Raw genomic sequence first — 22,115 nt, 5'->3', positions numbered from 1 at the left:
AATGCTGTATTGATTGCTAGCATGAAGCCCCCCTCCAAAAGGCATTGTTGCTCAGCTTGCTGAGGGGAGCAGAGATTGAAACATTTCCTCCTCACATTTCTTGGCACATTCTAAAGTTGCACAGAAGTTTTATAATGGAGAGACAAAGCACTGCAGCGGGAGAAGGCAAAAAAAAAAAAAAAAGGGGGGGCAGAGAAGGAAAGTGAGAGGAAGAAAAGGGAGTCTAAAAAAGATACCACTTACTATTACTGTACACTGTGCTACTTTTCTAGCTTTTTCCCCGATTTATACATCTTTTGTCCAGATCAACTCATTCCATGTTATGATTATTTACTATTTATCACGTATGCTTCTTGCTTGGTTAAACATCAGTTAAAGCTTTTCTGAGTCTAACGGTTGATTGGGATGCATATTAAAGTTGGACAGTGTCTAAGGCTTTCTACTGGATTTCAAAAATGACTTTCTTTTAAGTAAAGACATAAACAACAGTTTGTTTTTCACTGCACTTGCATCACTGAAACACAGTGATCTAAACAATACACAAATCGATTAATGCTTGAAAGAAAAGTTGTTTTGTTTCCCTACCGATACAGATTCAAATTTCTTTTTAAGAGTTATGCTACGTGGACATCACCGTGTTCCTGGTGAGAGCGGCTACGTTTAAAGCAGAACTGATATCACATCGTGTGTTACTGTGAGACTGTTGTAAGACAACATTTTTAACATTTTCACCTCAGTCAGACCATTTATCATTCTGAAACCAGGACAAAAGGATTATGCAAATTTAAAGTGTCAGTTCAAATCTGCAGTAGATTTGTAATCAAGATGTTCAAAACAATACTGTTGCTATTTTTTGTAATATCCAGATTCACTTAATGTGTAGCTTCAAATTATTTCTCTTGAAAAACTTCATTTTTATTTTATTTTGCTCCATGATGCCAGCATGACACTTGGCAGGCAAGGTGAGCCCTTAGGCAAATGAGCACGCTGATAATGGCGCGTTTAATTCCACATCACTAACTTTCTTTTTCTGTGTCCCGTCTAATTGTTTTTTTTCCCCCTTCCTCTCCCTTCCTGATTACGCATTTCGCTCACAGTCAGGACTTTCCATCCCTCTAAATAACCACCTGAACACAGTCTCTTACCTAAATACTTCCTGTCTTGTGCCTCTGTCATTGACTCCATCTTCTTTCGCTCTTCTCTTTCATTTAGTCCCCAGTGTTTTGCTCCTGGAATGACTTGAATGATTAGGACAGAAGCCTACAGTGGAGGGAACACAAAGAGCAACTAAATGGAGAGAAGGGGAAGGGGGAGAGGAGGACGCCGTGTCAGGAAGGGAAGGCGACATGACAGGACCTGTGCTCTTGTAATAGTCACTTATTGCTCTGTGTTATTGAGTCCTGCTCAGCAGAGACTTATGACTTACTCCTTCCTATTCAGTGTTTTGTATTCGTTTTTTTTTTTTATTATTATCTTAATTCCATGTTGCAGTATGATTATAATTTTAAGGCACATGTGACCTAATGTTTTTCCTACTATGAAGAAGAAAAGATCATTTATTTCAGCAAAGATTTCACTTGTAATATATACTAGAACTGCATTAGGTAATGTGATCCATCTGTTCTTCTGACTTGTTCTTGACAAAGGTTCTGGGCAAAACTTGTAGTTTTTGTATAATATTGTGGGATTGATAAGAAATTTAAAGTCTGTGTGGCTCATATGCTGAAAAAAATGCATTTCTGCTAGAGTTCCTGTGAATTTATGACAATTCTTTGTCAGGCACAAGCAGAGTACTTAAAAACCTTTTGTTGGATGGACAGATAAGTCTGATGTGTAGCTTGGTCTTCATGATGCTGTTTGGTTATTAACTTTTTCTAACAAACTGTTGGATTTTGTTTACTAATATGGTGATATTATTTAGGGGCATCAGGTCAAGTGGTCTGAAAACAATTCGCAGAACAACTGAAGCCGTGTTTCCTCAAATTCTAATACAAAATTAATTACTAATTTTACACAAAATCCCAATAATATACGTTAAAGTTTGCAGTTGTGATTAAAAAAAAAATAAAATTCATAAAGTTCATAGGGTATCAACGCTGTTTTAATACACTAAAGATCTTACATGCTTGCTCCATATAGACTCAGCAATTCAGGAGTGTACTAGAGAGAGCTTCCCTGCCTATTGCATGATGGGTAAGAGCTACAATATTATAATGAATTCTGAGCTTCTCTGGCAGTGGAAGGAGGCCAACACTAGCGTAACATATTCTCTGAGCGCTTTTGTTTGTTCTGCTCAGATCAAATAAAGGGAGAGGCATCTGCTCAAGAGTACAAAACAAAAACTATTTTCACATCCTTTATGTCGGTGGTGGTTATTAGAAAACACTTTTTAAGAATATATTTGAATGTCTCATGAAATTAGATTTCGTGGTAGTAAAAGCACCCCGTCCACTGTGCCTCTCCTAGCCTACTGTACTGCTAACTGTGCAATAAGGTCACGTATGAATTATTTACCACTTGTGCAGTGTGGTTCCCTTCAGATTGGGGTCATGCGATTGCGTATATATGGAAACCAGATGTTTTATATGTGTACCTCTTTGGATGCCGACGTATGCGCTTCCCTGCTGCCATGTGACTTTTTTGTTTCAGTGAGAGCTTTATGGGAATTGTGTCTGCTTGAGAGTTTGTGTGCTGACTTGTCTGTGTCTGTTCGAGTATGCGTGCTCTGCACACGAAGGCCCATCCAAGCATTATGTGAGCATGAAGGCCCATCCAAGCACATGTAATCCCTTACCAGCTTCCAGGCTCTTCATTAGAATTATTCCGATCTTCCTCAGAACTTATTTTACGCCTTTCTGATATCTTCTGTTTGTCCTCCGGGAACAATGGGTCCTCCTCGCGTCAAATCTGTTGTGGCATCAATGAGACTTAAAGCTTCGCTGCCCACTTCTGTGGAGGCTAGTGTCATTCTCGCATTCTTGCTCCCGAGATCTGCATTTACATCACACATTAAATTCAGTGCTATGTACACTCACCGTAGGGAAGATGATGGTTTTCCCTGAAGAGTTTTACATGCGTGGTCCAGCTGGATCACCTCATTGTATCATTTAAAGTTTGCAAAAAACTTTCTTGTTTTCACTTTTTTTTTGTTTTTTCATATTACAAACATCCTTCACATTATTTTAAAAATGATTTTCATATCTTTTACAGATTGCAGTGAGCAATGATTTATTTTCTGATACATGACAGCTGGAAAAAAACATGAAATCCAGTCACAAGTTTTTGAAATCTATTCCCATTTTGAGAAACACACTGAACAGCTCAGAAGTGCTGGATGCACAGTATTTAAATATGAAATATTTAAACGTACTGGAGGAACTGCATACTCATATGAGAGAACTATATGTGATGGCATCCACTTAAATATGATGGTTACATTTTTCCATCATGTGAAGTGCTCAGCTATTCAAAAGCTGTTTTCTTGTGTGTGTGTCTGTGTGTGTGTAGATGGTGTACTTAGAGACAAGTCACTTCATTTTACCCCGGTTTGTTACACTATATACTCTCTTACTGTCAAATGAATGCATGCCCAGATTAATTTGATTCCAAAAATTAGTTGTAAGAGCAGCATGCCTGGCAGACAGCCAGAAATGCTGAGTACTACTCTGCAGAAAAAACTCATACTTTTGATTTCACTTTTGTTTCTCTCTCTGTATACCTCTTGTACAGAGAGAGGTATTGCAGGACAATGTTTGGCTTCAACATTGTCCTGCAAAGAAAGCCTATGGGGAATCGTAGCAGGGAGGAATAGTGTCAATATTCACTCTCTAAATGTGTAGTGCAAACAGCAAGATTTAAAACACTGCTTAATACTCTCATCGCTAAAAACTACAAAAAAGAGAAAAAACTGGTGACTTTTCACTCCCCAGTGAACATTCTCCCTCCTGAGGGTCAGAAAGCTGTTCTGGATGGGAAGGTCATGGTGTGGGTGGGTGAATTAAAATCTAATTGAACTGATGATGATGCTAATGCCTCTGAATGTGACTGAATAATAAAAAAAAGCCTTAAGAAAGGAATTTTGTTTGAGGTCGTCATCATTAATGTTTGAAAAAGGTGTTTGGTTATGTAAATGACACCCCCATACCTATATTGCAGCTGTTCAAATAAATATGTGAAAATTGATGAGTAATCAATCTCATTTTCAAAGATGCTTCTGTCATGTTGCACTTGTTCTGAGATGATTTGCCTACTGAAACCATTAACTGTCACAAGTACATTTTAATTCTCCAAGAAAATTAGCTTAAGCAAACATTCCTTGAGATATGCATTTAACACTTAGCCAAGTGCAAATATATGACAGAATTGAGGATAAGGTGAACATGTCCCCATGTTGAGGAAATGATCTTTCCTGGCCTGTAGCAGTGTTGTTCTCTTCCTGCCAGTTCCTCACACTATACTCCATGCTTTAAAAACTGACCTTTCTGCTGCACACGCTCACACGCATGCTTAGACTGCACATCCCAGGAAGTTCTTTAATTGACCGGCAGATTTATTTATTTATTTATTAAAAACAATGAACACTTGTAGGAAAAGTTTTTATATAAAAATAGGTAGCAAAATTGAATTTATAAAATTTATGAGACATTTTTATTTTTGCTTTTCAACTTTCTTTGAACATTGACAGGGTTTTCTCATATTCTCATTCATTTGTACGGTCTTTGTTTGTTAAGCAATTCACTTCTAACCTATGAGTCATTCAGATCCAAAAAGCCTCCTAACCCCAAGAAATAAGCCAGTTTTATGTCAACGTATACGAGACTAATGAACATGCAACTGATTTTAAGCTAGCATTTGAGCTTGCTTGCCAAAACAACTGAATTTTGTTGAAATTATTGAGTCCCAAAATAAATCGGCCAAACACAACATGCTATTTCCGTATCAACAAGGTGATTTCCATAGTTATATAAACTATAAACCTGATATATATTCCACTGATGGTCGACACATCCCTCAGCTTTTTTGTCCAGTATTTACTGGATTTGTCGCTGTGCATTAAAGACTTGGTTTTATTACACATTTGCTGACAGATGTTTTTTTTTTTCAGTTTGATGTCCATCTGCTTTTTAAATCACATATTGAAACAAGCACGCCATCATGGACGTCGTTTCTTTGCTGCAGAACGTGGATGATTTGTGGTAACTGATGGAATCATGAATTTTGGTCTTTGGCAGGAAGTCCATAGTGGGTGACCTTAGACTCAATCGCATTTCGGTTATGAAGCAGGACAATGATCTAAAACACACCAGCAGTTTAGTCATCCACCATGATGGTCAATTTAACTTATTATCCTTTTGATAAACTTAATACCCTTTCTTCAATCTCAGTGACACACACTTAAAGTGACATACACTTAATGGTGTGTGTCACTTTTCATATTTTTTTAAATATTTTTTAGTTCTCGCCAACCTTGGTAACTGTGAACGTTTAGGATTCAGATGAAAGGTCTGAAACATGTGGGTTCATTAGAGCTTGAGGCATCTGTAATTTTAGTTATGCAACCATTTTAAGCTCCTGCCCTTCCTAACACGTACACATGTAAATGCCCATTCACGCTTCACTGTTTTGATGGTACCCACTGCCATCTGCAGCCACAGTTTACATTGTAGGAACGACCTCGGGGGTCGTGTGACTGCAACATACTGGCATGTGTGTTCACATATGAGCAAGGGTGCACAATACTTTGCACTTTAACTCTATTTACCACACATCTATGTTTTATAAATGAGGCACCTGTAGAGACGCGTTCAACCAATGGGCTGAGGGAATCCCAGTTGATATTGCTTTGAGACAACAGGGGGAATATTTTAAAAGGATGTGATGAATAATCTATTGATGACATTATGCTGACTGTATTGCTTATACACCATCACTATAAATGGGAAAATTTGCCCTACTCATATGAACTGTTCAGCCTCGCTTGTCCGATGTCATGCTTGTGTTGTAAACCAAAAGCAGGATCCAGTATGAGGAAGATTACATTACAAATGGCTGATTTTAAAATGCTCCTTTAAACAGTCTGCCAAGGAAACTAGTGTTTGGCTGCAGATCTAGTGTGTCTCAAGTCACGCCCTTGTGTAAAGATGAGCGCCTGCTACAGTAAGCCCTTCAGAGGGCAGACTCTGGGTAATATATATCATGCTGCTGTGTAGACCTGGCTAATGCTACTCTATAAATCCTCCAAAATGATCCTCCTTTTCTCAGCCAATTCCTTAAGTGGGGATGTACAGTGTCAGTTTACAGTCCTCTAAAAGTTGCCATTAACCTTGCCGGTGTGTCCTATGTTGAAATGTGTTGAAAACAACGCTATGTTCAGTAAAATGCAATCTGGAGTTAGCGAACCAGTTTTCCTTTATTTTGCTCAAGTATCTTTTGAATGTTACAGTACAACCAAGTACTGAATGGTACAGTATTAACCAAGAAATCATTACTGATATAAATTTGTTATAAAAGTATAAATGATCACACTTTAAAAATCAGGTAACTTTATGTTATTAAAGGTAAAGTTTAAACAGTAATGATTTCTTGGTTAATGTCAAATTGTCATAACAAAGACATTTTCAATAATGTCAACTTTGTATTAAAAGTGTCATAATTTACCGAATGACGCTTTATGACAACAGTCATAAATGCTAATCCATGTTCATGACAGGTGTTATGTCATGTTTATGAAAGTGTCATGACAGTCTTATTCAACCCCCTTCAAATAAAGTGTTACCCATAGATGCATTCCTCCCATCATCCAGGAACATTCATGATAGATGAAATGACCACATTCCCTTTAGGAGTCTCTGTGTATTTATTATTCCATGTCTTTATGCTTCTGTGTGATGGAGTATGACCCTGTTTGGGTGTACCCTGCTTTTTGCCCATTGACCAATGGAGGTCGACACCCCTCTACCTTACAATGTCTATATGGATATTATTTATTCGTTTATCTACTTATCTTTAACAAATACATTAAACATTTATGTTTTTTATATTGCAGTCCCATTACCACAACAACAGTGATCCTCCCAGTATACTTATGGCTGCAGACATCCTTACAGAGTTAGATTTATGTTCAGTAACTAATATTTCCACCCAAGGGAAATGGGTGGAAATATTGCAGTATTGCAGACTGTTACAAGAAGAATAAATGAGTCCTGGTGTTTTACTATAAAGGTACATGCTGTGCTGGATCTCAGTACAACACACTGTTTTGAAAGGGCTATTTTTTTATGATAAGATAAACCAACGAGAGTTCTTCCTTCACTTTTTTAGTAAGATCAAATTTTAGTCAGGAATTTATTGTTTTAATAACCTTTTTTTCCAGCTTTGGCCACTTCTCCTGCTTGAGAAGCAGCACACACACACACATACGCATACGCACACACACACACACACACACACACACACACACACACACACACACACACAATAATTTGCATGTGTGCGTGGGTGCTGTTTGTGCATGGCTGCCTGTCAGAGCTGAATCTAATAAATACCCCTGTCTGCTGTGGGGTCATTTGGCAGGGGAGTGAATGCTGATTATAATTTTTCCCATCACAGCCAAAATCTACATGTTAATTTGGGTTATTTTGTTTCCATTAACATGTTAAAAAAAGTCCCTAACATGGGATTTGTTGGAGATTTAAACTGATGAACTGTCCTTTGTCATAAACCATTCAACCATGTAGCAGTTCAAATTAGGATACAGAAGTTTACTTAAGTTTTTATTTATGTACATACATATACATTTTTATTAAATATATTTACTTTAAAAATTCTGTTAAAAGTCAAAATATGTACCATTTAACTTGAGCTTAACTTAAAGTAAAAACACTCTATGTTCTTTCTGGTAAGAGGCTGTTGTGCAAAAGTACAACATGTAGCTGCCAAGATCCTATCAAAGCTCATGCTTTTTATAATTTGGACACAAGTTTCATATGTGTTTGAGGCTTCACTTTGTGCCCACACTGAAGAAAGCCGATGTTGTCTGCGTCTTTCCTCTCACGGCTTAACTGGAACAAAATGTTTCGTATATGACATCTAATTAATGACAGTCCTCCTGGGGAAACAGCAGCAATCTCCAACCCACAAAAAGCCCATTTAAGCTCATCAGGAGGCATCCCACAAATGAGCGTGTGCAGGATTTCACCCTTTATCAATTCCTCATCCCAACAACGTAGCCTGTCAGGGTTAATAACATTAGTGTATTTTAGAATTGCCCCATATTTACAAACAAAGCAAACTTAAAGTCCCATTCTCATAATGGGAAGATGCAACAAAATTCCTATATACTCCAGTCATCATTAATATATACTTAACATATCCATAATTTGAAATAAGTAACATTTCTTTAGAAAGATTTAATTTACATGAAACAAATAATGAGAAATACATCATATTAAATTTTTAAATACTTTATGCTTCAAAACAGCGGTAAAAAATATACAGAAGCAATACATTGTTGTTAATCTTTGGTTTTCTGTTTTGTCTTATTGGTTGGTATTTTTTGTATTTATTTCTCCATATTTTAATGAACTACTGAGGAGTTACTCAAGCACATATATGTGTGAAGGCTGACCGGAATAGAGCACAGATGCATAGAACCTCCTGGACGTTGTCCACTGTGAGCAGATTTAGTTTTTTTTATCGGTTACGGGTGTAAAATTCTTATTGCGGTCGTGCTGGAACCGCACAGGGTGTGTAGACATATAGATGCAGAAGAAAGATGAAGGAAGACAGAGGTTGTCAGAGTGAATTAGGCCTTAGTGCTGTTGATTTATACGTCTCTAAGCTTGCGTGCTCTCTCTCTCTGAACGCACATATCGATCTCAAATTTCTCAACCACGCAAAGATTCACACAGAACAATTTTCACTTGGAGTCCCTGTTGTGCTTTTTCCTAAAGAGACACCCTTGTTAGCGCCTACTTTAAATACTCGAAACAGATTCCTATGATGATTTGTGCATATTGAAGGTCTGAATTGGCATAGAAATGTGTGTGTCCCTTGGCTTCGCAGTCTAACAGTGTGTTTACAAGATGTTACAGAGTGCTAAGTGAAGCTGTGAATGTGTGATTTGCTGGAAGTGAGAGGAACTACAGAAACAGTCATCATACTCGCGGCCCTTAAAAAATTGATTTTTAAAGGTCGGTTCTTTTGTCCAGTGCTTTGTTCACTTTTTTTTGTTTTTTTCGTGTGTGTGTGCTGAAATAACCTCAACTGAACTTATTTTCACTAGACAAGAAGGTTGATTGATAGCTCGAGGTTTGCCACACCCACTAACTCAGACTTAAAGGGAAAGGTGCAATATCCGCTGTGGTTACTACTACAGCTGAGTGTGATTTTCTGCAGTTTGCAGTGACTCTGCGTTGCAGTGACAGTTATACAATCAGAGCAGAACGTGGCCTTACTCGCTGTGCTCCGTGTCTTCCTGCCCTTGCCAACGTTTTGGCTTTATTCTGCCTTTCTTCAGCATTTTCCTGCTGTCTCTGTCTGCACACGAAGAGAGGAATGAGCACAACTGCCTCCCATTGCTCTCTTTCTTTTCTCTCGTCTCGGCCGGCTTATTGAGCTCCTCAAATATACTGATAAATTTGATCAAAAGCCCCTGAGCTGCTCCGTCTTTTCTTGCGCAGAAAAATATTGGATTCTCTTTTGCCGCAGGTGGGTTCAAGAGAGCATGTTGCAGTAATGTAAAAAAAAAAAGTGCATCATGAAATTTGTAGCTCACTGCAGCTCTTGTGTGACAAATAAAAAAAAAAACAGCTCAATGCATTAATCTTTGTAGAAAGTGTTGATATAATCAGACATACTTTTAAAAAAAAAATTATCTCCAAGCTAATAAAGGTACCCTCTTACACCATAACCACTTGGAAATTGGCTCAGCTAATCCAACTAATCCAAAAACTATTTGAAAAACAGCCTAATTCCAAACATTTTTGTTTTAAAATGCCTGCAAATGACTAAAAACACTGATTGAGTAAAGAAATAGTTCTACATTCATTAAGTGATGAAGTGCAGATATAATGTGAGACTAGAAATTATAATCTCTTCTTCTCTTTCGCTACCTGTTTACAGGCCAAAAGACCACCTTCATTAAGTAAGGAAAACCCCAATATCACATGTGCTTAACTTATTGACTCCCCTTACAATAATTATAAATTAAATTTAACTGAAGTACTTTTTAAAACTCATGCCGAGCTTTCAGCAACAAACCATTCAAGTGCAGGAGACGATCGACGACGTTGTGGGTTGGTGTCTCTTCCAAAGACTCTGAAAACCTTTAAACTATGGAACATCAAGAAATCTTCTGAAGTATCAGGACATTTTACATGTACAAATCAATTAAAAATCATAAGGAAAACTAAAAATGGATCATCCCATGGTCTTTGAGCAGGATAACGATCAGCTGAGGGTTGATTTTTACAAGACAAAATCAACCCTGTTTCATGAGTCCATACCAAAATCTTGTTTCACAGCAGCAAGAGTATGTTGGAGAGAGCACTGAAGGAGACCCAGCAGTCTGGACACTTTAGTGAAGCGATCTAAAAGGAAAGGATCAAATATCCCTCTTTCTGTGTGCTCTAATCTTGAGACACATTATAGGAGAAAATAGGGCTGTACAAATTTAACAGCAGGAGTACCTATAAGTGTGTTTTTTTCCCCCTAACATTGGAATAAACGTGATCCAATTATAGGCTGGAATTCCCCATGTTGTGCTGCTGCATTAAAACTTTATTTATTTGAAAGCTTTACCTGGGGTGCTGATAAATAAGGATAGACTATAAAACCTTCATTTTAATAATCTATTCTATTTATCCTTAGGGATGATAACTTCTAAGTTTAATGAATTGACGTTAAAAAGTGCGTCCTGCTTGTTTGATTTGTCTGTGTTGCCAGGAAGATGCCGAGCCGTTGTTGACTCCTTTTGATTAGGGAGCAGAGCTGACGGCTAACATTAATGGCACAGTTCAACAGTGGACGGCTGAGAATGACCATCAGCAGAATGAAGTGGCATTAGGTGCAAGGATATGGTCAGTCACAGTGAAATCACTCTTGAATGCTCATAGCTGCGAGAGGAGGAGAGCGCTGCCCTACTTTGAGTCTGGCATAATTACATAATGCTTGAGTACCTGCAGCACCAGCAGCATGACAACTTCTGACTGTGAATGTGAACTGTGGAAAGAGCAGACAGGTCCTGCACACTTCTCAATCCTTTTTTTTACGCCTTGCAATTTAATTTCCTCTCAAGAGCCTTATGCGCCTGTTTACTTTTGACTGACAGGCCGTCAGTCTTTTGGTTCTAATATCTAACTTTAAAGAATTTTTTCCCCCCCACTTTTTTGTCAACCTCTTTCCCTCCGTCTACCTACCCCTTCCTCTCCTGTTCTCTTCTTCCAATTTTCTTGTCTTTTTTAGCTTTCCTCTTCAACTGTCGGTGCCACATACCAAATAGAGGGTGACAGCGTTCAGCTGTGTGTTTTGTACCCCAGACAGGATCTTAGAGAAAAGCTTATCTGCATGCACACACATTAACACTCACAAACACGGCGGGAGACGGAGGGAGGGATCGGCACAAACCTGAGTCTTTCATCTGTCGCTTATATAATCACTTTAAGATGGAGTGGCTCTGTGTGGCTTGCATATATTATACAGTTAGACATTAAATCATTAGAGCAAAAAAAAAAAAAAAAAAAAAGGTTTTCCATGATAATATGACAAGATGGTAAACTTCTCCCTTGGTGCTGGCTCTTCTTCTTTTTCCAGAAAGCGAAGCTCCATGCTGCCTTGCAGGAAAGAAATCGTCTGAACCTAGAGCTGATCAACCACCAGCTTAGGGCATCCAAGCATGAGCAGGTGGGGACGTTCACACATTTTATGTACAAATCTACAAACTACAAGTACACACACCTCAGAAAATCATCAATTGGAAGATATTTGTTATTTTACACGGGCGTGGGCCAGGACCAGTATCAAGTAGAACTGCACAATAAAAGGAAAAAGTGCAACTGCAATACTTTGTTGCAAAGTGTCAAACTTTATTACTGTGACAACTGCATTTATTGCTGTTAACTCACACAGACTTTTCTTTCATTTTTTTTTTTTTTTTTATCACAATGTTCCCAATCCTCCATATGAGCTTTAGCATGAATATAAATGCTGGTACCTGCAAATGCTACTGCCATTTTGTATGCATATGATCCTACCAAATGTCTGTCCCGGGAGTCCTTTGCAATTAAAATACCACAAATATTAATATCATTATGAAGATAATGACAAGATATATTGTTGCAGAGTTAGTCTCAAGGAAACAAAGTCAAGGTTATAAAGCTTTCAGTTTTGGAGTCAAATAGTTTAAGGTTATTTTAATAATAATACAAAAAAGAAAAACAGAAAAAGGGCCAAAGTGACTGGACCTTTCACCAGCTTTACAAAGTAATAAAACGCTGCCACTTTCCTATATGTCACTAAATTATGCTAGTCTGCTGGCTGAACGAAGACCAGTACAGATTTCCTATTCAGTTGGGAAGATAGAAAAATAAATATACTGCTAAATATTTCTGGACTCGTGGATTGCAGCATGAAGTAGCATCACCCATCACTCATGCTACGGTAATGCTGTTTTAAAATACACTTGGCAGCTGCAAGCAACATATCTATTAGATAGATATGTTGCTTGCAGCCCGGCTATCCATAGCCCGCCTAATTTACAAGCTAATAGCAGGTTTTACACTTGGACTGTTTTATAAATAGCAGAACAGGAAAAAACAGCAGGGCATGCTATTCTGCAACTGAAAACTACTATTAAACTGAGCGAGTATTTATTCTATATTATTTTCTTATCTGTGTATCCCAACCAAAATTAAAAATCATGCAGTTTTCTAATCTGCAGTAAGGATTATTGTTGCGTTTCTGCTTTTTCCACTTTAAAAAGTTAAATACACTTTCTGGATCTTCATCACCAACTTCATGACACAAACCATTTTCTTTTGTTGTCCAATCTTTACTAAGCTCCTGAAAACGGCCCAGAACATAATTTAGATAAAATGTGCAACTTCTCATGTCACCCATCTTTTTTCTTTTACTTCCTTGTCAAACGAATGAGATGTTTTTAAAAAGACGCCTCCCATTTAGACTAAAATCAGAGTAATACAGCTGCACCAGCCATTTGTTGTAGGCCAAATCATGATTCATGTGTTATTTGGGACTTTTAGCCTAATTAGCAACTGCTATTCCTCGCTAGTTTTGCTAAGAGAGCTAAATAAATGCCGTTCATTTTAGCTTTAAATTTGTGCACAATGTCTTCTGATGGTGTGAAATTGTGGTAATCTTACTCCAAGTTAATCATTCTGCGAGAATCATATTCTAGAGTCTTAGCAAGGTAGTTGTGCATCTTCATATGACTTACACAATACCTTATAAATGGATTAGTGAAGAGAGTAATTCCCGCAGATCAATACGACTGGACCAGTGGGGGTCATCCTCAGGTTACAAACATTTTCATTTAATACTCGTTTGGGTTCCTTATGTCATTATTTTCCCCTCTTCTCTTAATAATCTTTGTTTACATTGACCCAAACCTTCAGCCACTGCACCTGGATTTGTAGCTACAACCACGAGTCTTGTAATGGAGACAGTGGCAGACTGAGATAGATGCTTTGGCAACAAAAGTGACTTTCAGAATGCGGGTGGAGCGGTGTAGGGGGGTTGTTGACATGTGTCCAGGAAGCCCTGCTTAGACCTCTTGCTCCATTAATGATGCCATCTGTGCACAGACAAGGTGGGCATGGAAGCAAAATAGAAACGGGGCTAAAAGCATGTTCCTTCCTGCCAGATTTGTTGCGGGAGCGAGGGTAGGAGGCTTGTAGGGATGACTGCGGGTAGAACCTTGTTTGGATGATACGCTCTTATCGAAAAAGTCATAGGAGATATTAATAGTTGAGATATTAAGACGGTGGTGATGTAAGTGGTTGAGAGAGCTGTAAAAATAGACTTGGTGGTTAGCCAGTATGTCAATGTTTTTGTTTTTTTTGACAGTTTTAATAAAATAGAGGATTGCAGCAATTGTTTTGCATGTTTAAAGTTCTTAACAGATTTCAGAGCATGCTCTTTGCATTTTATGCCTCCCTTATATGAAGTGAGTGGGTGGTGAATTCAAAGGGTTCGGCTTGCAGTTTGTGCAACTGGATGTCACTGATTCCTGTACACTTCACAATTAATGAATGAGTTTAAAATGTATTTGTTTCTCGGTATTTTACTTAGAAAATACGCAGATTTGCTATGGAGTCTTAGGCTTTTTTTGTTTGACAAGTGGTCAAATTGACGAGAGGAGCTCAATGATAGCTAGAAAAAAGTGTGTGATATGATAAAGGACTTTTAACGAAAACCAAAGTGGAAGAGTTCAGTCAGTAACATACTTCAGATGTATGGAGCCATCGCTTGATTTTAAGAATCACTGACATTGTGCGAAATATGACCATTCCACCATGTAGGAGTGCAAAATATTATTCGCCTTCAATCATTTTTCTCATTATTTTTGTGTATACGCATGACGTGTCTGGAATATGTATCTCTAACAAAAACAGCATGTAAAATATTGATAATATTAATCGTAATAAATGCTAATTAATGGTAATCTGCTGCTTTTTTTGTCCATGCAAGCATCAGAAGAGTTAGTTCCCTTCAGCAGCTCCCGCCGCTGTCACAAATCCCACAAATTAAATGAGCTTGTTTTCTTTGCAGCTGCCTAATTTTGTGCGCTCTAGGTGTGCGAGCTTATCTATTGTGCTCCCCTCAATTTTTTGGTAATTAATGAGGAGATGAAGGCTGCATGGCTCATGGGTGGCTCAGCTCAATCTTGTCAGGCCACCTTTAGAAGAACCAGCTCAAGGCTGACATTAAAGCGAGACGCTGGGTGCTCAAGTCTGCAGCTCAAAGTCACCAAGGATAAATGGAAATGTCCTGATTAATTTCTCGTCAGGTTGTGAACTCAAAAATCAAACCTCAGACCAACAAGATAGAACATGTAATTTATTATAAATTTAAAACATAGATCTGGTGCAAAAGCAATATTCAGAAAACACACATTCTTTTTTTTTTTTTTTTTTTTCCATTCTAAAAACAAATCTGTTGGTCACATTTCATAACTGTCAGTTTCTGGTTTGCAGATTGCGACTTAGACTTCTCTAATTATTTCTCATCCTTTCCTGTCTAAAATCTGAGCTCTGTTTGTGATTCGCGTCCCTCCAGGTGCGATGCGACTATGTCCAGCTGAGACAAACGTTTGCCACTGTGAGCCGGGAGAAAGACGAGGCCCAGAAGGAAAGGAGCCAACTCCAGGCCAGAGTCGAAAATCTGGAACATGTGCTAAAGGTAAGACCTGCTGTATGACTCTGTGTCTTATTGACAAGCTTTTGACATATTGAAATCACAAGAAATTAAATAGGGTTTTACAATTGAACTATCTAACATAAAATAAATCCATTCTGTTCAACTCCGCAGACAAAGTCTGGAATTTCAAAAACATGAATACAAAAATCCTGCGAGCATCCGTCTGAATGTAGTTGGTGGCACTTGACATTATTTTTGGAGAAATTGAATTAAAATGAACCATTATAAATGCACACCCCTTCTGGGGTAAATTGTGTCATTTTACCAAAATTCGTCATGTAATTTACAGTGGACCTCTGCATGTTCACAGTTCATTATTTATAAATTCACCTTTTTGCTGATTTTCTAAGGAATATAACTCAAAATTATTTGGTGTGGACTTCCTTCTGGAGTTGCGCGAGATGGTTTCTGCTGTTCATATTAATCCATATTAAGGTATTTTTGGTGTGTGAACAATTAAAATAGGCAGTGACAGGTATTTTCAAGGGTTTATCAAGTATTCACAGGTTTCAGCTATTTGTGAGTGAACATGGTGCTTTTAGTTTATTTGAGCAAATAGTGGTAGCAGTCAAAAAGAATAGCTAGAACATTTATATGCTAACCTGATGTCATTTTACTAGTTAAATGCCATTGTTTCTTTGAGAATATTTTAAACAGCTTTGCACAAGCTGGAGATTTTGCACATGTTCTACATCATCATATGTGGGGAAACAAAAACTCTCTCCTTCCTGAACAGGCGTGGCATTTCCATGGTGTTTATAATTGCATATAGTCATTAAAAAAGAAGATTTTTTTTCTGTGGTGTCACAAAAGAAAACATTGAGTTTAAGGTGTTGCGTTAACTCACATCTTCCCTGACATCATTAACTTAAGGGCTGTCAATCTATGATGTCATCACCTGGGCTCTCCCAAACTGCACAAATTATGAAAAGGCATTGCAATATTCTGGCTTTGTTGAAACCCCCCAAAATTTCCCACCTTACTTCAAGAAGAGGCTTCTTCTTTTATTGTGTTCCCATCTTCCAATAGTAATCAAACAGTCTCGCCGCTCTGTGCGCAGCTCTGTCGTTACAAATCGTCGTCTCCCTGCATCTCCCATTGATTGTCTGTTTGTCAGGATATTCGAGAGATAAATGTGCCCATATGAGAAAAGCTGACCTACTCCGTGATACAGCAATGAAAGGTTTGTCACTTTCTCGTTTAGCATTGATTACGGAGACAAAGACACTATTTAGAGAAAATTACATGGGGCGGTGTGGGTGGAGAAAGCACAGATGATGGAAACACAACATGGGAAAAAAAATGGCTCACTTGAAATTTTTCCTTGTTTAAACCTAATTGGGATGAAGCATCATGAATCTTGTTTTGAAGCGAATGTAATCTGGTAACAAAAAGCTTTTTAAACAACCCAATTAGGTTATATTTTTATCACTATGCGTGTTTAGGAGGTATATTGATGACTAGGCAACATTCGTCATCTACATCAACATGTAAGAAAAAGGCCAGTATGCTACAGATTGCACTAAATTGGTTTTGATTGACTCATAGCCTCTCTTTAACTTGTAACCACCTTAAAAATTATATTTGTTTACATTTTCTTGCTGCGTTGTTTGTGAGAAAGGATTCAGCAGAGAGGCAAAGGGAACAATAAGAACATGTGTTCAAAATTCACATCAGTAATCTACTCACATAAATTCAATCTGATCAGTGAACGTTCTCGTTATGTATTTCTGTTAAAAATGTAGGATGTAGGCATTAGCAAGGTTTGAAAAAAAAAAAAAAAAAAAAAAAAAATCTGTTTCCACCAAAGCTCCACAGCAGCTTAGAGCTGTTCTGATTATGCAAGCGACTGCATGTTCAGGACACCCTGAAGTCACTCTGTGAGGTAAAGAAGCTTTTCTTCTTTTTATTAGAATGAGAGAGAACATGAGGGTAAAAAATCTAAATGTTCGAGCTTCCTCAGCCATTTTCCCTAAATGTGAAGGAAAATCTTATGATCCTTAACTTGGTTTCTGAAAGATATCGTTGCTGGTGTGAGAAGAGAAACTGTGTCAACATGACTTGGCCAATTTGGCAAAGGGTAGATAAAGGATCAGCCTGAATGACCATGCAAGACGTCTTTGTCTGAGTCGGTTCCAAACGTACTGGAAGGCATGTAAGAGATGAAAGCTAAATAATGCAGCAAAAGACAAAAAAAAAACTGCTGAATGCTGTCTTTATTTGCTTTATGTTTCCCCGCAGTAGCATTTCAGAGTACAATGGGGAATGTGCAGGAATATATAAATGATGTCACCCAGATCGAAGCCAGTGCAGTGCCTTCTTATTTTGGTGGTTGTAAGAATACTAGAATTACACAAGATTCTAACAAGTGCATGTTGAAGGATCTCTGTGGTGTAAATGCTTCAGCATTCACACACTGAAAAGCTGATAGTCTCTTAATATAAGGAGTTTAATAGATGCATACCATTACAGGAGAGAAAAGGCTCCATGTTTGAAACTTGAGGTTTAAAAGGCTTAGGTAAATAAATAAACTGTGATATTATTTTACTGTCGTGTCTCATACTATATGGCTACACCTGGTATGTTGCTCATATTACTTAGAAAGCAAATCATGTAGCAGCAGGTTAGTAGGTACAGATCAGCCGCCAACCAAAAATAAACCAAAGACACAGATAATACCAGGATTTATTGACTTGTTTTAAAGAGCTTAAAGTGTAATATCTGTCAATAAATACACACATTGTTTTCGTACACACTGACCAAGTACGGTTTTATGGGTAACACACTCTGGACTTTGCTCTTTGGGGCTTCATGAATTTTATTGAAAACAATGTGATGCCAGCTAGTTTGTGCTTTGGCAGTATTTTAATAACATATCCCTCTGTAGCCAGTGGATAGAAAAAACTGTTTGGGGTCAGTGACATAACTAGCCTCTTCTTAATAACCACTACGGCTTGAAAAGTCAACTTTTCTGCAACTAGCGGTGAAGAAAGAGTCTTGCTTGGTAAATCTTTGGAACCATCTCTGAATGGCATAACTCCTCTCTCCCTCTATGTCTCCACAGCATATGCACGAAGCCTTGCAGCTAAAACAACATTTGCAGACAGAGTATGAGCAAGCATTGGTGGCCTTTCACAGCAATCAGAAAGAGATCAATCAGCTACAAAAGGTATGGCAAAGAAGAAAATTAATCACTGAAAACTTGTTTTCTTTTTCCAATATTGATTTTGTGCAGCGACTTTATGCCAAAGCTACTTGTTCAGTTATTGATGTATTAGCAGCCCATTTTTTGCTGATTCACTGTCACACAGTCAATGGCACTCAACTAGAAAATAAAAAGATCTCGGAAGGCTGCCCAGTCTCCAGTTTGATAGCAAATACAAGTTTAGCTTCAGTGACTTGATTCTGTGATTAATAGGGACATTGATATTTTTTCAATCTGTAGTATTTTATGTATTTTCATTCCTGCTTTGGAAGTTAATGACATTGAACATTGCGAATAACCAGTTTGTTATTCTGTATAGTGATCAATTTCAGAACAATCAGCTTTTGTCTATAGTTTGTTTGCTGGAACAACACAAAACCCGAGAGTGGCGCCAGCAAAACGCTTTGCAGAGTCAACAGCCACTGAACTCTAAACTTCATGTGACACACAAATTAGTTCAAGAACAATGTGTACAGGACTTTATGTGGATCCCCAGGCCTGCTGCAATTAAATTAAAGTTTCAGATATAATGGTGTCAGTCTGGATATGGTAATTGACAGGAACACAGAATCTCTAACTCTACAAGTTGTCAAATATAGAATTTGTTGATGGTGGGATTAATTTATAGAAGTATTCATCTTGAGTTGGGTATGCTGTGGTATGCCAAGCCAAGAAATTGTGGATAATTAACTTGTTGGGATCAATTTGGGGATGGCCATTCTTAACCAAATGTGTATTTCCACATTTATTCTTTGTAGATTATCAAACCTAGCTGGATTAAGTTGCCTCAAAGTCAAATCTTAGTCTCATCTGAGAAAGGAAAAGATGAATTCATCTTAAGCATTTCAAGCTCTTTTACAGGAGTGCCAGTAAAAGTGGCTGAGAGTGTAGGTTTTTCTGTTCCTCTGGTTTTACTTAACTTAAATTTGGTGATTGCAGTTAAACCAAGAATAGCTCCTAACTCATCCCAGATGTTTTGTTCTGTCACATAATGTGTTTTTCTTTATATTTAAAAACTTAAAGTTCCTTAAAATTACTTACGGACGTTTTAACACACCTAGGAATAGATCAGATACCCCTCACTAGAGCGGTGCCATCAGGAGCAGGCAGCTACTCAGCGATCGAAGCTCTGCCGAACCAGTGAGCCTCTTTCAGGCTCGTCCACAGTACCGCGTAGGCAGCATGTCAGCTGTGTGATGTCTAGTCCACCTTGCAGACTGTGATCACAGTGTCAGCTGTCACTATGTGTTTCTGTGTGTTCGCTGCAGGCCTGGGATCAAACTGACCAACAGCATGAGGAAGCAGTACAGTTATTAGAGGTACAAATACTCCTCATGTCTCATAAATAGGGCTTAATTTCTTTTTCTGTGATTGATGTGGTTTTAATACTGAGAAACCACTGAGATGCATTTCTATAAAATCACTCCAAGACTCTTGAAAAGACATTAAAGACCAAAGAAAAACCATCTTAATTCTCTCTACAATTAGAAACGATGTCTATTCTACTGAATATGTACATAAAAACAATCATTGTTCACAGATAATAATCAAGTTGAGGATTCGCCACTCCATTTTTCTTTATAAAGAAAGTCTTCAAACAGTATCCAAAATGGAGGAGGAATTTAAGTAAGGACTTAAAAAAAAAAAAAAAGATTAATTATTTCTGCTGATGGTGCTACAAGAACATTTAGGAAATCAGCAAAATCTACCCAGCTTCCTTCTCTGGGGTTCATGAATATCCATGGGATAATTCATGCAAATGCATCTTGTAGCTGTAATCAGGCACAAAACAGTTCACTGACCAACACTGCTATGGAAACCATGCTGGAAGCAAAGCTTAACAAAAGCTCTCTTAGTTGTCAAGTAAATACAAGAAACTGCTGACAGCAGAGGCGCAGGGCTTTCAGTGCGCCATAATGACTCCGCTGACAATATAATAGGGCAGGTTACTTAAAAATCCAAAAGGCTTGGTATTTTATGCAGAAGTAAGACTGATGAAAAAAGTGTCCCAGCTTAATTTTAGCAATAAAAATCAACAGACGAAACCTTCCAACCTGAAATTGAGAATGAATCTGAGGTGTACTGAAGGTGCCATTAGCTGCATGTAATTTAATTGCAAGTTTCCCAAAGAGCTACAGTCACTTGTAGGTTACAGACACCACATGAACAACTTCCTGTATTTAGCATCGTTATGTTTTTACCATCTCTCATGAGTCTCTGAGCACATTCTGCATTCATATCGTTCCTTCTGTGGCGCTCCGAGCTTAGATGTGTTACTGAGACATTGGAATATAATTTGTTGTTGCACACCATAAATGTTAATAAAACAAGCTTTAAGACTTTAAAATTGTAAAACTTGTTTAGCAAACATGCTTTGCTCCCAAGAACAAAGCCAGAAAATTCTGAATTTTGTTTATTCTTGACCAATTGTTTTATAAATTATTTTTCCGAGTTCAAGAAATTGATAACTTGGAGTAATGTCCAGTACCTTCGTCTATTAAACGGATCCTGGAAGATTACATTAATCTAGAACTGGCATCCTTTAGAAACCTACTATATTTAATTGTTTTGCATTTAGAAGCATGTAGTGTGACATGTTGTATCAATGACGTCCCTCAGCTGACCATTTTCTTGATCGGTCAACTGACCTGCTTTGTATTAAAGTCTTCTAAAATACGCTACAGAAAATAATTTTCTCCTTTTGCCCCAAATCCTGCTGTGATAATGGGTCTCATGCTTCTATTAGTGCAGTTCAAGTGAGGTCATGTTATTAGTCACATTAGTATGATTCTACTGGGCAGGCAAACAGTTTCGTGACAGAAATTAAAACTCTGCAGTGAGTGAGTTAGTACTTTTCTTGTGCAGCAAATTTGTTGAGTCAGTCTTTTCCACACATTTGTTTCTGTTAAACCCACATGCAACTATTTATGCATTTTTTTTTCTTACTGTCATTTCATGCCAGTAGCTTCATTAAAATGTAGCTATTGAGAAAAACCTTGAGATGCTATACTCTTATTTTCTAACTGTAACAATATGCTCAGATTCTAGAATTTTTACTTAGGAATTATTTTATAATTAGGCCAATGTTCAGTCAGCATTGACTAAGAGGACTAGGACTTTAGAGGGCTGGTACCTGTATAATCAAATATGATAAATCACTGTCTTCCTCAGTACAGTACACTTCTTTCTGCTCTGTCTCCTTTCTGTCAAAGGTCAAACTTTGTGACCTGGAGCAGAAATGCAGGTCACACAGTGATCACTTCCACCAGCTGTCGAAAAGGCTGCCAAACATCCGTTTGCAATCAGAGCCTGTGGAGTTCCTGAATAGTAATTCTACCTTGGTGTCCCAGATCCCGACCTCACCAGAGGAGAAACTCTCCCAAGTCATTGATGAATTTGAAGCCCGGTTGCAGAAAGGTTTGTTAACGATTTCACTTATTAATCAGATGCTTGATGTATCATAAAATATATATAT

At 37.8% G+C, this 22,115-nt stretch overlaps 1 protein-coding gene across 14 annotated transcripts in view; it reads left to right on the top strand.

Annotated features, from left to right (window-relative positions):
* LOC106946684 (RIMS-binding protein 2) overlaps window positions 1–22,115 on the top strand; it is a 72,606-nt gene that overhangs the window by 21,749 nt on the left and 28,742 nt on the right. For 13 of the 14 annotated variants that reach the window (XM_015031236.1, XM_015031253.1, XM_015031319.1 and 10 more), the window contains 5 exons: window positions 11,812–11,901; window positions 15,295–15,417; window positions 18,500–18,604; window positions 19,909–19,959; window positions 21,853–22,057. In XM_015031236.1, the coding sequence (XP_014886722.1) occupies window positions 11,812–11,901; window positions 15,295–15,417; window positions 18,500–18,604; window positions 19,909–19,959; window positions 21,853–22,057 (574 nt within the window). The remainder of the gene's footprint in view (window positions 1–11,811; window positions 11,902–15,294; window positions 15,418–18,499; window positions 18,605–19,908; window positions 19,960–21,852; window positions 22,058–22,115) is intronic. The other variant, XM_015031244.1, reaches the window with a different exon arrangement.

The sequence above is a fragment of the Poecilia latipinna genome, unplaced genomic scaffold (genome assembly GCF_001443285.1).
Source record: "Poecilia latipinna isolate Pla-1442-1.1 unplaced genomic scaffold, P_latipinna-1.0 Scaffold13, whole genome shotgun sequence".
NCBI classification, from domain to species: Eukaryota; Metazoa; Chordata; class Actinopteri; order Cyprinodontiformes; family Poeciliidae; genus Poecilia; species Poecilia latipinna.
The sequence above is the reverse complement of the archived record's forward strand: the minus strand, read 5'-3'. Positions and strand labels throughout refer to the sequence as shown.